We start from the raw sequence: 15534 nt of genomic DNA on the forward strand, positions 1-15534 counted from the left end.
GATTTTGGAGACAGAGATGGGAGTGGAGAGAGAAGGGAGGAAAGGTTGGGGAGTGGAGGCCTGAGTAAGTCAGGAGCAAGAAGGCTGTGAGCACAGCTGAGCACAAGCAAGGGGCCCTCTCTGCGAATGAGGACACAGGAAGCGCTTGTCTGTCACACCCAGACGTAGCTGTCTAGGGTAGAGACCAGAGGCTGTCCGGCCTGCTCTGGGAGGGGCTGGACAATAAATGGTTCAGGCCTTACGGGTCGTCCCATCTCTGTTGCAGGTACTGTTCTGGATTCTGACCTGCCATAGCCAAATGTGTCCAGACAAACAGCCGTGACTGTTTCAATAAAACTTTATTTACACACACAAGCAGTGGGCCTGACTTGCTCATGGCTCATGGCTTGCTAACCTCTTGTCGAGAGCTTTGGTTACCGAGGGGCTGGCACTTTGTTGATGATGGAGAGCCACAGGAAGAGAACTGAATATGCTGTTTCCTTAATCTCAGATTCAGACCTCGAGCCTGTGGTATCACCCCTTAAACCACAGTCAAGATAACCCCTGCGTACGTGTTCTTTGACAGCAAATTAAAACCTTCTGATAAAGACCGGCGGCTGTCCGTGGAGATCTGGGACTGGGATCGAACTACACGGAACGACTTCATGGGGTCCCTTTCCTTTGGGGTCTCGGAGCTGATGAAGATGCCGGCCAGTGGATGGTGAGGAAGGCTGAGTGTGTCTGTGTGAGCCAAAAGTTAATTGTCTCAAAACATTAGCGCTTTCAGAGATTCAGAAGACGAGTGGGCTTAAGTCCAGAGGGACCATTGTGTGTGAAGTTTCCTGGGTCCTGGCTCCCCAGTGAACGCATTTCAGAACCAGCTGGACTGGAGCCTGGGGGTGGGGGTGGTGTTGAACCCGGTCTTGCCGGCACGGTCTCACCCTCCTCTGCCCCGTGTCTCTGAAGGTACAAGCTGCTGAACCAAGAGGAGGGTGAGTACTACAACGTGCCGATCCCCGAAGGCGACGAGGAAGGCAACGTGGAGCTCAGGCAGAAATTCGAGGTGAGACAGCAGTGTGAGCGAACCATCTTTCTGTTCCGAAAGTCTCACTTCAGGAAGGGCCAGATTGTTGCGGTCACTGGGCTGGAAGGCAAAAGTCATTTGAATGTTAATCTTTGTCCTTATCTAAAGGCATAGATGTTGCGTCATCGCCTTGCTTTGCAGGCTGTTGACACTCTGGCTGTTATCCTTAGAGCATGGAGCCTGGGAACAGCCCTGCAGAGCAGGGCTGGTTCCTGTGCAGGGAGCCGGTCTGGCGTCAGCGGGGAGATGGGCAGGCCCGAGGCTTCTCCAGCCGGCAGCGTCCTTGGGTGTGACTGGCGGGCCAGCATCTTCCTTTTCTCTGCAGACCTCTAGGAAGGGAGCTCCTTCTCCACACCCCGGTGCGCGCCGCCTTCTGCCCCGGTGGTGTCGTCTGAGAGAGGTGTCCTCCCTGTCTTCCCTCCTCCCCTGTTCACCCCTGCTTCTCTCTCCTCACCTGACGTCTCAGCTCCTAATGCAGTTTCTGCCCCAAACACCTGCCTCACGCTCCATTTCCTGCCATTTCTCCAGTCACCTGTGTGTTGGTTGTTCGAAGGACCCGTGCAGCTGATTGTCTCGGCACCAGGCTCACAGGGGCTTCCCTGGGGGCTCAGACGGTAAAGAATCCGCCTGCAGTGCAGGAGACAGGGGTGTGATCCCTGGGTCAGGAAGATTCCCTGGAGGAGGGCATGGCAGCCCACTCCAGTATTCTTGCCTGGAGAATCCCGTGGACAGAGGAGTCTGGCGGGCTGCCGTCCACGGGGTCGCAGAGAGTCCGACACGACTGAGCATCCGAGCAGTCACACACACCTGACTCGTTACCTGTGAAGCTTCCCCTTCCTCGGGCAGCTCCCAGGCCCTAAAGATGTTCCGATGTGCACACACATGCGGGCACAGAGACCCTGCACGGCCGGCGCCCTTGGGTCCCTCCTCCTGCTGTTGTTTCTCCCAAATATATTCCGTCCCGAAGAAGCGTACAGGTCATGCCTGCCGGTTGGAATGGGTTCTGAAGGATGTAAAACACAGAATGTTCACAGTGGTCTGGCACTGCTGTCATTGTTCAGTTGCTCGGTCGTGTCCGACTCTGTGACCCCAGGGACTGCAACACGCCAGGCTCCTCTGTCCTTTACTGTCTCCAGGAGCTTGCTCAAATTCAGGTGCATTGAGTTGATGACGCCATCCAGCCATCTCATCCTCTGTTGCCCCCTTCTCCCTGCTACCTCAATCTTTCCCAGCATCATGGCCTTTTCCAGTGAGTCAGCTCTTCACATCAGGTGGCCAAAGTATTGGAGCTTTAGCTTCAGCATCAGTCCTTCCAATGAATATTCAGGGTCGATTTCCTTTAAGATGGACTGGTTGGATCTCCTTGCAGTCCAGGTGACTCTCAAGAGTCTTCTCCAGCACCACAGTTCTAAAGCATCAGTTCTGCTGGGTTCAGCCTTCTTTGTGGTCCCACTGATCACTGACATTTGGTTAGGAGGCTGCTGACGGCAGACACTTGCGGGCAGGGCCTGGGCGCCATCGGGAGTGTGGAGGACGGGGTCTGGAGGGCGCTCTGCGGGCTGTGGGTCTGGAGGCCCACACACCACTAGCAGGACCGCCCCAGGGACTGCAGATGCCTGAGGGTCACAGGTGTGTCGGCTTCTGTTTATCCTGGGGAAACATTTTGAGATTATCCTTGTTACTGATGAACAAAATGTGATCCAGTTATGACGAGAGTTAAGGCGTTTAATCACTGCCCTTGAGACTCAGTTGCCAGGTTGTCTGTGGAAAGAAAGCAGGCATTCTCTGTTTATTGCTGTTGAAACTGGATTTTCCAAAAGCCTCCATTGTCTTTGAAGATGTTAGCTAATTCAGGATATTCTTCAGATGGGGGGAGAAAATGGTTCATTGGAGACCCCCAACAAAGTGTAGCTGTGTGTTGGTTTGATCAGGCCTGCTGGTGTTACCATGGAAACCTGAGTACTTTCCGATGACCTTTTGGACACAAAACAGAAAATCTGTGTGCCTCATTATGGACTCTGCTTTCTTCCCCCAGACTGCTTCCTTAATTACTTCCTGAGCTGTGTGATGTTCCGGGAGGGGTGGATCTGTAAAGTGCACATCAGTGGGAAGAGATTTTGTTTTCCTCTTTGTGCTTCAGCTCTTAGAGGCAGAGCCTTAAACTGAAATGGGATGAGGCTCGGTGTTGGAAATCATTTTCTCACCCCTGTTCAAGCATCGTCAACAGGGATTAACGCTGCTCCTCAGCAGAGCAGACCCCGGGGCAGACTGAAGGACGCTGCAGAGAATTTCTAACATTCTGGGTGGGGGGAGCGCACGTGTTTATGTGACTGGGGTGTTTTCAGGGGTGCGCCGTGGGCTACACCCATCTCAGAACTCGCCTGTGCCCTGTGCTAAAGACCCTCCCCTGTGTCTCAGGCTCGCCAACCCCCGCCCTGAACCTTACATCACCCTCCAGCCCTGTGCCCCCTTGCTGGGCACACCTGTCCGTGTGTTATCTCCACATGGATCCAGAGAGGAGCCTCGGGTCCTGCTGTGAAGGCTCTGGACTCTAAACTTCAGGCCCCACGAGGAATCCATGTCTCCCGGTCACTTGCCCGCATCGGGGAGGGTGCCTGAGCTCATGTCTGAGGGGGGAAGCTGTCGGGGCTGAGTCTGCTCTGTAGCCCAGGGCCTGCCTCCGTTTACACAGCCAGGTGCCTCGAGCACTTGGGCGAACAAACCGATTCGTGCGATGAGCGTGGTCACGCCTGGAGATGAACCAGCTCCTTTCTCAGAAAGGGGGAATTCCAGAAATCTCCATGCAGTGAACGCTGCATCTCAGTGCCAAGTACCACCTGTGGGGATAGAGGCTTTAGACGAGGGCTCCCCTGCTGGCCCAGTGGCTAAGAATCCGCCTGCCAGTGTGGGGGACCCGGGTCAGTCCCTGGTCCGGGAGGATCCCACGTGCTGTGGAGCAGCTGAGCCCGGGCCCTCCAGCCTGTGCTTTGCAGTGAGAGAAGCCTCCCCCGGAGACAGCCCACCCACAGCTGGGGAGCAGCTCCCGCTCGCTGGAACCAGAGAAAGTTCTCAAGCAAAGACCCAGCACAGACAAAAATGAATGAAATTTCTTTTTTAAAAAAGACAGACTTCAGACTGGCTCCCGAGGACACAGCGAGCACAAACGGGTTGGAACCTGCCCCTGACTCCCCAGCGCGCGTAGGTGACGTCCTGGCCTCACGGGAGGCAAGCAGGCCTCCTCGCAGCCCCCACCCCGCAGCTGACCCAGCTGGGCAGGGCTGACTGTGGCCTCGGCAGGGTTCTTACTGGGGCCCGGCCCTCGCCCTCGGGAGGCCAACCCGTCCTCACTGCTGAGGAGGCGTGGCTCGCTTGGCGGGGGCGGGGCCTTGGGGGCTGCAGGACAGGGGCCCAGGAGCCTGAGGCCAGGAGCTTGGGGCCTGGCTTCGTTTCCAGTGATGGCTTTTGTTTCCTTGGATGAGGCCTCCTTTCCACTGAAGACCTGGGCCTCGGTTGTGCCCCTTCCCCAGGCGTCAGACCAACAGATGCGGCCACAGAGCCTCGGACCAGGAGCTCAGCGAGTTCAGCAGCTGGCGTGCCTTCAGCAGTCATTGAAAACCAGCTCGCTGGCGTTTGGGCTCCTACTCTGACCTTGTCCACCTGGAGTAGGGGTGTGCGTCCTCCCGATCCCCACCCCGATCTGGGCTGCGGTCCAGGCAGGTTCCCTCCAGACTCTGGGACTGGCTGAGTCACTGCATAAGCCTTTCCTTTGATTTTTTTTTAAGCAATTTGGGCTGTTTTGTTATATCCAAGCTTGGAACAGCTTAGAGTTCTTTCTGGGTCCATTTAAGTCTAAGAATAACTGCCCAGTGACTGCATGGCAACTGTATAGAAGCTTCTCTGCTGGAGGATTTTTGCCTCCTATTCCAGGTGGAGGTGGGAGGTTCAGTTCAGTTCAGGTTAGTTACTCAGTCCTGTCCAACTCTTTGCAACCCCATGGACCACAGCATGCCAGGCCTCCCTGTCCATCACCAACCCCCAGAGTTCACCCAAATTCATGTCCATGGAGTCTGTGATACCATCCAACCATCTCATCTTCTGTCATCCCCTTCTCCTCCTGCCCTCAATCTTTCCCAGCATCAGAGTCTTTTCAAATGAGTCAGTTCTTCGCATCAAATGGCCAAAGTATTGAAGCTTCAGCTTTAGCATTAGTCCTTCCAAGGAACACCCAGGACTGATCTCCTTTAGGATGGACTGGTTGGATCTCCTTGCAGTCCAAGGGACTCTCAAGAGTCTTCTCCAACACCACAGTTCAAAAGCATCAATTCTTCGGTGCTCAGCTTTCTTCACAGTCCAACTCTCACATCCATACATGACCACTGGAAAAACCATAGCCTTCACTAGATGGACCTTTGTTGACAAAGTAATGTCTCTGCTTTTGAATATGCTGTCTAGGTTGGTCATAACTTTCCTTCCAAGGAGTAAGCATCTTTTAATTTCATATCTGCAATCACCATCTGCAGTGATTTTGGAGCCCAAATAATAAAGTCTGACACTGTTTTCACTCATTCCCCATATATTTCCTATGAAGTGGTGGGATCAGATGCCATGATCTTCGTTTTCTGAATGTTGAGCTTTAAGCCAACTTTTCACTCTCCTCTTTCACTTTCATCAAGAGGCTTTTTAGGTCCTCTTCACTTTCTGCCATAAGGGTGGTGTCATCTGCATATCTGAGGTTATTGATATTTCTCCCGGCAATCTTGATTCCAGCTTGTGCTTCTTCCAGCCCACCATTTCTCGTGATATAGTCTGCGTATAAGTTAAATAAGCAGGGTGACAATATACAGCCTTGACGTGCTCCTTTTCCTATTTGGAACCAGTCTGTTGTTCCATGTCCAGTTCTAACTGTTGCTTCCTGACCTGCATACAGATTTCTCAAGAGGCAAGTCAGATGGTCTGGTATTCCCATCTCTTTCAGAATTTTCCACAGTTTATTGTGACCCACGCAGTCAAAGGCTTTGGCATAGTCAATAAAGCAGAAATAGATGTTTTTCTGGAACTCTCTTGCTTTTTCCATGATCCAGCAGATGTTGGCAATTTGATCCCTGGTTCCTCTGCCTTTTCTAAAACCAGCTTGACCATCTGGAAGTTCACGATTCACATATTGCTGAAGCCTGGCTTGGAGAATTTTGAGCATTACTTTACTAGCGTGTGAGATGAGTGCAATTGTGTAGCAGTATGAGCATTCTTTGGCATTGCCTTTCTTTGGGATTGGAATGAAAACTGACCTTTTCCAGTCCTGTGGCCACTGCTGAGTTTTCCAAATTTGCTGGCATATTGGGTGCAGCACTTTCACAGCATCATCTTTCAGGATTTGAAACAGCTCAACTGGAATTCCATCACCCCCACTAGCTTTGTTCATAGTGATGCTTTCTAAGGCCCACTTGACTTCACATTCCAGGATGTCTGGCTCTAGGTGAGTGATCACACCATCGTGATTATTTGGGTTGTGAAGATCTTTTTTGTACAGTTCTGTGTATTCTTGTCACCGCTTCTTAATATCTCTGCTTCTGTTAGGTCCATACCATTTCTGTCCTTTATTGAGCCCATCTTTGCATGAAATGTTCCCTTGGTATCTCTAATTTTCTTGAAGAGATCTCTAGTCTTTCCCATTCTGTTCTTTTCCTCTATTTCTTTGCACTGATCACTGAGGAAGACTTTCTTATCTCTCCTTTCTATTCTTTGGAACTCTGCATTCAGATGCTTATATCTTTCCTTTTCTCCTTTGCTTTTTGCTTCTCTTCTTTTCACAGCTGTTTGTAAGTCCTCCCCAGGCAGCCATTTTGCTTTTTTGCATTTCTTTTCCATGGGGATGGTCTTGATCCCTGTCTCCTGTACAGTGTCATGAACCTCAGTCCATAGTTCATCAGGCACTCTAGCTATCAGATCTAGGCCCTTAAATCTATTTCTCACTTCCACTGTATAATCATAAGAGATTTGATTTAGGTCATACCTGAATGGTCTAGCGGTCCTCCCCACTTTCTTCAATTTGAGTCTGAATTTGGTAATAAGGAGTTCATGATCTGAGCCACAGTCAGCTCCCGGTCTTGTTTTTGCTGACTGTATAGAGGTTCTCCATCTTTGGCTGCAAAGAATATAATCAATCTGATTTCGGTGTTGACCATCTGGTGATTCCATGTGTAGAGTCTTCTCTTGTGTTGTTGGAAGAGGGTGTTTGCTATGACCAGTGCGTTCTCTTGGCAAAACTCTATTAGCCTTTGCCCTGCTTCATTCTGTACTCCAAGGCCAAATTTGCCTGTTACTCCAGGTGTTTCTTGACTTCCTACTTTTGCATTTCAGTCCCCTATAATGAGAAGGACATCTTTTTGGGGTGTTAGTTCTAAAAGGTCTTGTTGGTCTTCATAGAACCATTCAACTTCAGCTTCTTCAGCGTTCCTGGTTGGGGCATAGACTTGGATTACCGTGATATTGAATGGTTTGCCTTGGAGACGAACAGAGAGGTCAGTCAGTCAGTTCAGTCGCTCAGTCATGTCTGACTCTTTGTGACCCCATGAATCGCAGCACGCCAGGCCTCCCTGTCCATCACCAACTCCCGGAGTTCACCCAAACTCACCTCCATCAAGTCAGTGATGCCATACAGCCATCTCATCCTCTGTCGTCCCCTTCTCCTCCTGCCCCCAATCCCTCCCAGCATCAGGGTCTTTTCCAATGAGTCAACTCTTCACATCAGGTGGCCAAAGTACTGGAGTTTCTGCTTTAGCATCAGTCCTTCCAATAAACACCCAGGACTGATCTCTTTTAGGATGGACTGGTTGGATCTCCTTGCAGTCCAAGGGACTCTCAAGAGTCTTCTCCAACACCACAGTTCAAAAGCATCAGTTCTTCGGTGCTCAGCTTTTTTTTATAGTCCAACTCTCATATCCATACATGACCACTGGAAAAACCATAGCTTTGACTAGATGGACCTTTGTTAGCAAAGTAACATCTCTGCTTTTGAATATGCTATCTAGGTTGGTCATAACTTTCCTTCCAAGGAGTAAGCGTCTTTTAATTCTATGGCTGCAGTCACCATCTGCAGTGATTTTGGAGCCCAAATAATAAAGTCTAACACTGTTTCCCCTGTTTCCCCATCTATTTCCCATGAAGTGATGGGACCGGATGCCATGATCTTCGTTTTCTGAAAAGCCAACTTTTCGCTCTCCTCTTTCACTTTCATCAAGAGGCTTTTTAGCTCCTCTTCACTTTCTGCCATAAGGGTGGTGTCATCTGCATATCTGAGGTTATTGATGTTTCTTCCGGCAATCTTGATTCCAGCTTGTGCTTCTTCCAGCCCAGCGTTTCTCATGATGTACTCTGCATATAAGTTAAATAAGCAGGGTGACAATATACAGCCTTGACATACTCCTTTTCCTATCTGGAACCAGTCTGTTGTTCCATGTCCAGTTCTAACTGTTGCTTCCTGACCTGCATACAGATTTCTCAAGAGGCAGGTCAGGGGTCTGGTATGCCCATCTCTTTCAGATTTTTCCACAGTTTATTGTGATCCACACAGTCAAAGGCTTTGGCATAGTCAATAAAGCAGAAATAGATGTTTTTCTGGAATTCTCTTGCTTTTTCAATGATCCAGCAGATGTTAGGACCCTTCTAAAGCCATGCCATGTTCATCTCAAGGCATCTCAGCCAATCTGGAGACCTCGGTGCCTCGAGGTCTCAAGCAGAGACATGCCTCTCCATCAGGAAGGTGCAGGAGACAGACTCAGGCTTACGTTTCCTCCACGGTTATTCCAACACCAGGATCTCAGTAAGGACAGTTTTGTTTCTCTTGTTCTCTTCAACCTGGATGTGGATTAAGATCTCTAGTCTAAAATAGAGCTTTGGGGGTTGGAATAAAATGGCCTGTTTTGAGAATGACTGTAAGGAGACCTGTAATTGCAGATGTACAGGGCCGCGATTATAAGACGCACAGACGACAGTCGGTCCAGACCTGTCGGAGTGATGTGACGCTCACACGCTGCCCAGTATCCTGTCTTAGTGGGCAAAGCCTTCTGAGCACAAAGCATCATCCTTTGGTCTCTGCCATCCTCTCTGCTCAGCAACAGGGCTGTTGTGACCCTTGCAGGCTGTGGACTTCCAGCTCAGAGAAGCAGCCCCCTCACATTTTCTCCCAGCAGCTGACCGCCCCCTACCACCACCCCGTGTGAACTTGAAGAATTAATCCCATGGCTGCCTGCATAGAATTGTCTGTTAAGATGGTCTCACTTGTTTTGCTCACACTAGTACTTGAAAAAGTCAAGTTATCCAATCATGATGGGTTAATTTAGGGAGAAGTTCAAGGTGAGCAGAAGTACTGGTTAGCTGGCATTCGGTCAGCCAGAACTAGGCTAATCAGCTGCTTAACAGGTTTGTTTTTTGCCAGTAACCTTGGGCTCTTCAAGATACTGAGGAGCCTTCTGAATCATCAAGAAGTACATTTTGCTACACACAGTTCTGGTGGTAAGTGGGTGTGGTTTTGCTTTCTTTTAGGAATAGCAGCTATCTGTGCATAAAGTGACTGGTAACTGGCTACTGGGGCTTCTCCTATCTGCCTGCCAATGCAGGGGACGCAGGAGACCCAAGTTCGATCCCTGGGTGGGGAAGATACCCTGGTGGAGGAAATGGCAACCCCCTCCAGTGTTCTCGCCTGGAGAATCCCATGGGCAGAGGAGCCTGGCGGGCCACAGTCCAAGGGGTCGCACAGAGTCAGACACGAGTCAGCAGCTAAACAGCAGCTGGCTGCTCCTACACAGTCACTCGGTTAGCCAGGGCTCCTCCGCCCGGCACCCGCCCTGTGGGGCGGCGGAAGGCAGAGGGAGCCGTGAGCGTCTGAGTGTCAGGGAGCTGTTGCCGAGAGCCCTGTCGGGCCACAGACGCCAGAGGAGGAAGGGAGAGGGTCTTGGCCCCTGGTTTGACACAGTTCGTCGGGGGAAAGGCTGGTCCCTAGGCCTGCAGCCGGGAGCCCTGAGCGCTGACCCCGTACCCCCCACACACCCCTCCCCCTCCAGCCGGTCCTGTATGTGCCCGTGACCCCCCTCCCCATCCCCCCTGCCCCGTCTGTGACCCCCGTCCCCCCTCCCCCATCCCCACCGGCCCCGTCTGTGAACCCCCATCCCCCCCCGCCCCGTCTGTGACCCCCGTCCCCCCGGCCCCATCCCCCCGGCCCCGTCTGTGCCCCCGGTCCCCCCTCCCCCATCCCCCCGGCCCCGTCTGTGCCCCCGGTCCCCCCGGCCCCATCCCCCCGGCCCTGTCTGTGACCCCCATCCCCCCGGCCCCGTCTGTGCCCCCGGCCCTGTCTGTGCCCCCCATCCCCCCGGCCCAGTCTGTGACCCCCATCCCCCCCGGCCCTGTCTGTGCCCATGACCCCCTCCCCCATCCCCCCCGGCCCCGTCTGTGACCCCCGTCCTCCCGGCCCCGTCTGTGCTCATGACCCCCTCCCCCATCCCCCGGCCCTGTCTGTGACCCCCCCGTCCCCCCGCCCCCATCCCCCCGGCCCCGTCTGTGACCCCCGTCCCCCCTCCTCCATCCCCCCGGCCCCATCTGTGACCCCCGTCCCCCCCGCCCCGTCTGTGCCCCCGGTCCCCCCGGCCCCATCCCCCCGGCCCTGTCTGTGACCCCCGTCCCCCCCGCCCCGTCTGTGCCCCCCGTCCCCCCTCCCCCATCCCCCCCCCGCCCCGTCTGTGACCCCCATCCCCCCGGCCCCGTCTGTGCCCATGACCCCCTCCCCCATCCCCCCGGCCCCGTCTGTAACCCCCGTCCCCCCTCCCCCATCCCCCCCGCCCCGTCTGTGACCCCCGGCCCCCCGGCCCTATCCCCCCCGCCCCGTCTGTGACCCCCATCCCCCCGGCCCCGTCTGTGCCCATGACCCCCTCCCCCATCCCCCCCGCCCCGTCTGTGCCCCCGGTGCCCCCGGCCCCATCCCCCCGGCCCCGTCTGTGGCCCCCGCCCCGGCTGCGGCCGTGGCCCCTCGCGCTGCTGCCCCCGGGCGCCTGGCCCTCCTCTTGCTCACCTCGCAGCTCCCGCTCCCGTCCCCCGCGGTGCCGCGTGCGCTCCGTAGACGCGGTGGGTCCTCCGCCCTGTCCTTCCGCCGCGCCGTCCACAGGAGCCGTCCCCCGGGTTCCAGTGCCCCCCACGCCCGAGGCCCCGCCGCGGCCCCGCTCTGAGGGACGCGCGGTGTGTCCTGTCCAAGCGGCCACGGCCCCCAGCGAGGACACGCTCACGCGTGAGCCGGCGCGCGCCCGCCCTCCCCGTTCCCGATCAGGGGCCTTTGGGCTTCCACCCGGGAGACCGCGGCCTCGCCTCTGAGTGACTCCGGACGCGTGCCGGCCAGTCTGGAAGGCAGCGCGTGGCGGGGCGGAGTGCGCCTTCAGGCTGGCGGCATGTTCCCCTCCGTTCCTGTTAGTGTGTGTCTCTGCTCACACCTCCAGACCCAGTGCGCCCTGGCTGAGGCACACACCTCTGTCAGCAGGCAGCCGGCGCGGTGTGCGCCGCCCGGAAGACCGCTGTGAATATGTCGCAGGCGGAGTCATCCAGTTCTGATCTTAACACCTGGCTTAATACTTCTCCTGTTTCAGTTTTTTCTGCATTTCTTCCCAAGTCACTTCATTGTGTGACCTCATCAGCCATTCTGTTCCCGAAGGATCCAAGGGGACTTTGCAACTTGCATGTAAATTATTTTAAAAATCTGGTCTATTGTCATTTCGGACAACACCGCTGCCTTTGGGAGGAGCTGGTTAGGGGCCACAGACCAGCTGTGTTCTCAGTGGATTGCTCTCATTAGTAATTAATCTCAGCCTGAGATGGTTACAGCATATTCATATCTGAAGCGAGTGGAAAATGTGAGTGCTCAGACACCTGGAAACAAAATTTGCAAGGAAAGATCTCACTCCCTACACTGAGCTAGAACCAACAGTCTTTCAAACGCGCCGCCGGAAGAAACACCCAACAAATGGTGCAGTTCAGCTTCTCGTCTCCAGAAGGCGTCCCTGACACTACAGGTGTGCCCCCCGAAGGGGCTTCAAGGGATTAGTGACCCGGTGACTGGAAATGGGGAAGGGAAAGTACTCTTTGAGGTTTCAGAAGCCTGAAGGGTGTGGCGATGGCTAGGTCCTCGGTGTCAGCGCACCCACTGTGGGCGGCTGGGTCCCCACTGTCCCCGGAGTCCCCGCGACCCCCTACTCCTCTCTGCAGCCCCTGAGGATGGCTCTTCTTCTGGAGCTGCAGCCGTGCAGCAGCTACTGAGCAAACGAGGTGGGGCGGGGGGCGGGGGGGAGATGCCAGCACAGGAGGCGGTGGGCATTTGAGTCCATTTGACGGATGAAGAAACTGAGGCCTGGGAGGGGTCTGCCCTGCCGGAGCTGGTCCTCCCAGCCACATTTCCCCCAAGTCCCGTCAGCCTGTTACCACGGGGCAAGGCGGGGAGCAGGGGGCGCGCAGAAAACTGCCCAGAACAGCGCAGCTGAGCTGGGCTTGAAAGCAGGTGTCCCAGCTGAGCTATAATTAGATCCCTCCTTTTTGAAAACTGGTGCAATTTAAAAAACGCTCAGTGAAGATAGGGTGAAATCAACGATTATGGAAATTTTGTGCTAAATTTAATTGCAGTCAGCCCCGCTTTCAGAATGCTTGCTGCTGTCAATTAGAGGCATTTTAGAAAAAATTTAAATTGAGTAATTGAGCAAACATATTCAGCCTTCTGGGGGAAGGATCATATTTTTTCTGTCTTTCCCTCCACACCCGCCAGGTTTCAAACCTCTGCCCAGGTTCCTTGGGGCGCAGGAAGGGTGGGGATGACCCTCACCCACCCACCTGTCCTGCAGCCGCTGACGAGGGTGAGAGGCGCCTGGAACTTTCCCAGGGGTCTGAGCTTTATTGCCAGCCGTGGTTTGGGTTTTCGTTCTTGTTTTTCAGGAGCTCCCACCCTGTGATCACTTAGCACACGTTGAATTTCCCTGGGGGTGGCCGTTTCACTGAATTCTGCCCTCATGTGACTCATTGTACCATTATTTCCCAGACACAGTGGGTCTCGGGGGCTGCACCTGGCCCCCTCAGCCCTCCCAGCCTCCCTGGCATCCGTGGTTTGCAGAGTCTGGGCCCAGTCAGAGGTCTGGGGAGAGTCAGGACACAGAGACAGCTAGCAGTGGTTGGGGCTTGTCTCCTGAAATCACGCCCTTGGCGATTTTAGGACACACTCTGGTGTCTGCACTGTGCCAGGGTGGCAGGCATGAAGCCAGGCTCTCACACGAGAGACGAGTCGCCTTCTGTGAAGGCGGAGCTGGGAAGGTAGCGGTTGCACCTTGTTTTTGCCAGTTTGCAGTATTTGCAGGAACTTCCCTTCTGTGGGCCATTCTAGTGAACCTGGGCGTATTTCTAGACTTGGCTGAGAATCCAGGCAGAACGCGGGCATCACTGTCACACTGAGTGAAGTAAGTCAGACAGGGAAGGAGGAACAGCATGTGGCATCCCTTATATGCAGAATCTAAGAAGGAATTCTGTAAATGAGCTTATTTACGAAACAGATAAAGACTCACAGACCTAGAGATGGACCTTCTGGTTGCTGGGGGAGGAAGGGGGAAAGGACAGTTAGGGAGTTTGGGGTGGATGGATATGTGTGAGTCGCTCAGTCGTGTCCAGCTCTCTCGCAACTCCATGGACCATAGCCCGCCAGGCTCCTCTGTCATGGGATTCTGCAGGCAAGACTCCTGGAGTGGGTGCCACCTCCTCCTCCAGGGGATCCTCCCGGCCCAGGGACCCAGCCCTCTCAGGTCTCCTCTGTTGGTGGGTGGGCTCTTTACCACTAGCGCCACCTGGGAAACGCTTTGTGATTGTTCAGTCGCCCAGTCGTGTCTGACTCTTGGCAACCCCATAAATGGCAGCACGTCAGGCTTCCCTGTCCTTCAGTGTCCCCTGGAGCTTGTCCATTGAGTCGGTGATGTCATCCGACCATCCCATCCTCTGTCGCCCCTGCCCTAAGCTGTGATTAAAAGGACAGCTAACAAGGACCTACTGTACGGCACGGAGAACAGTTTTGCAGCGAGCCTGGATGCGAGGGGCAGAACGGATACACGTGTGTGTGTGGCTGGGTCCCTTTGCTGTCCCCTCAAAACTATCACAACATTGTTCATCACCTACACTCCAATGCAAAACAAAAAGTTTTAAAAAATAACTTAAAAAAAAGAAAAATTGCAATCGGTCCAGAAAATAAGTACCACAAGAGGGCAGTAAAGATTTGCAAGTAAAAGATCTCCCCAAACGCTGCACCAGAAGAGAGCCACAGGCTCTACTGCGCCTCTGCACTTCCTGCTGGACGCGAAGACAGGCTTCCCGCTTTGACTGTGGGGACTCGTCTTGGTCCTGGGGGAGATGCCCGTGGTCCAGCGGTTCCCGCAGTCTCCTCTGGCAGGAGCCCAGCTCACTTCATACCTACTCTGCTTTCCTAGGACAGAGAACTCCCCGCTTCTAGGCAGTATTGCCAGTGGTCGGGAAACTCATTTCCTTTGCTGACACTTAGCTTGTCTGGCTCTGACCCTGCCGGCTCTGACTTAAGCCCGCCCCATGGCCATCCCAACGGGGAGCATTTTAGCAGGAAAAGGCTTTGCTCTTTGTTGTTTAGCCACTGAGTCGTGTCGGACTCTCTGTGACCCCATGGACTGCAGCCCGCCAGGCTCCTCTGTCCTTGGGATTCTCCAGGCAAGGACACTGGAGAGGGTGGCCATGCCCTCTTCCAGGGGATCTTCCCGACCCCGGGATCGACCTGCGTCTCCTGCATTGGCAGGCGGATTCTTTACCACTGAGCCTCTAGAAAAGGATACAGGTTTCAAAAAATTACCAAGTGCCCCAGGTCCTCTCCAGTGACGTGCCGTGGCCTTGAGCTCCCGTTAGGCCGGCATCAGGCAGACGTGTGCCCTCAGCTCCCTGGTGAGAGAAAGACGGGCTCTCTCCAGAAGGAAAAACTTGGACAGGGTGAAGTTTCTGGTCCCAGAAGCTCGCGTATGGAAGTCTGGACTCTCGGCCACTGGGCAGGACAGACCCAGTGGTCGTTCCGGGACCTCTGGAGTGGCGGGACCAGCGCACTCTTACTGCCGGACTGAGCCGGCCTGCGGCAGGTGTCGGCGTCGGCACGTGGATCTGGGAGACGGGGGAAAGCAGGTTGCCTGCAGGAAAGCATCACAGCCAGTACTGAGGCAGGGACGCTTGGGTCCAGAAGAACCAGGGGCTCCATATTTCCCACAACGGCCCGAGTGCTAATGCGTCATGGGTCCGCGTGTCTCCCGAGAGAGTGGCTGAGTTGCCATGACAACGGATGCCTGCCAGTGGCCGGCGAATTCAGCAGCAGCGACAGCCGGTGTGGATGTGTCCGTAAAAACATTTCTCATCAAGAAGATGACCTCGTGTGGTTTCCCATAAATTTTTGCTCTCCCGAA

At 54.4% G+C, this 15534-nt stretch overlaps 1 protein-coding gene across 1 annotated transcript in view; it reads left to right on the forward strand.

Moving 5' to 3' along the window:
- PRKCA (protein kinase C alpha) overlaps positions 1-15534 on the forward strand; it is a gene marked incomplete at its 3' end in the record, with an annotated part of 279930 nt that overhangs the window by 255517 nt on the left and 8879 nt on the right. The window contains 2 exon segments of the mRNA XM_018063971.1: positions 566-700; positions 946-1042. Of these exon segments, the coding sequence (XP_017919460.1) occupies positions 566-700; positions 946-1042 (232 nt within the window).

The sequence above is a fragment of the Capra hircus genome, chromosome 19, assembly GCF_001704415.2.
Source record: "Capra hircus breed San Clemente chromosome 19, ASM170441v1, whole genome shotgun sequence".
NCBI classification, from domain to species: Eukaryota; Metazoa; Chordata; class Mammalia; order Artiodactyla; family Bovidae; genus Capra; species Capra hircus.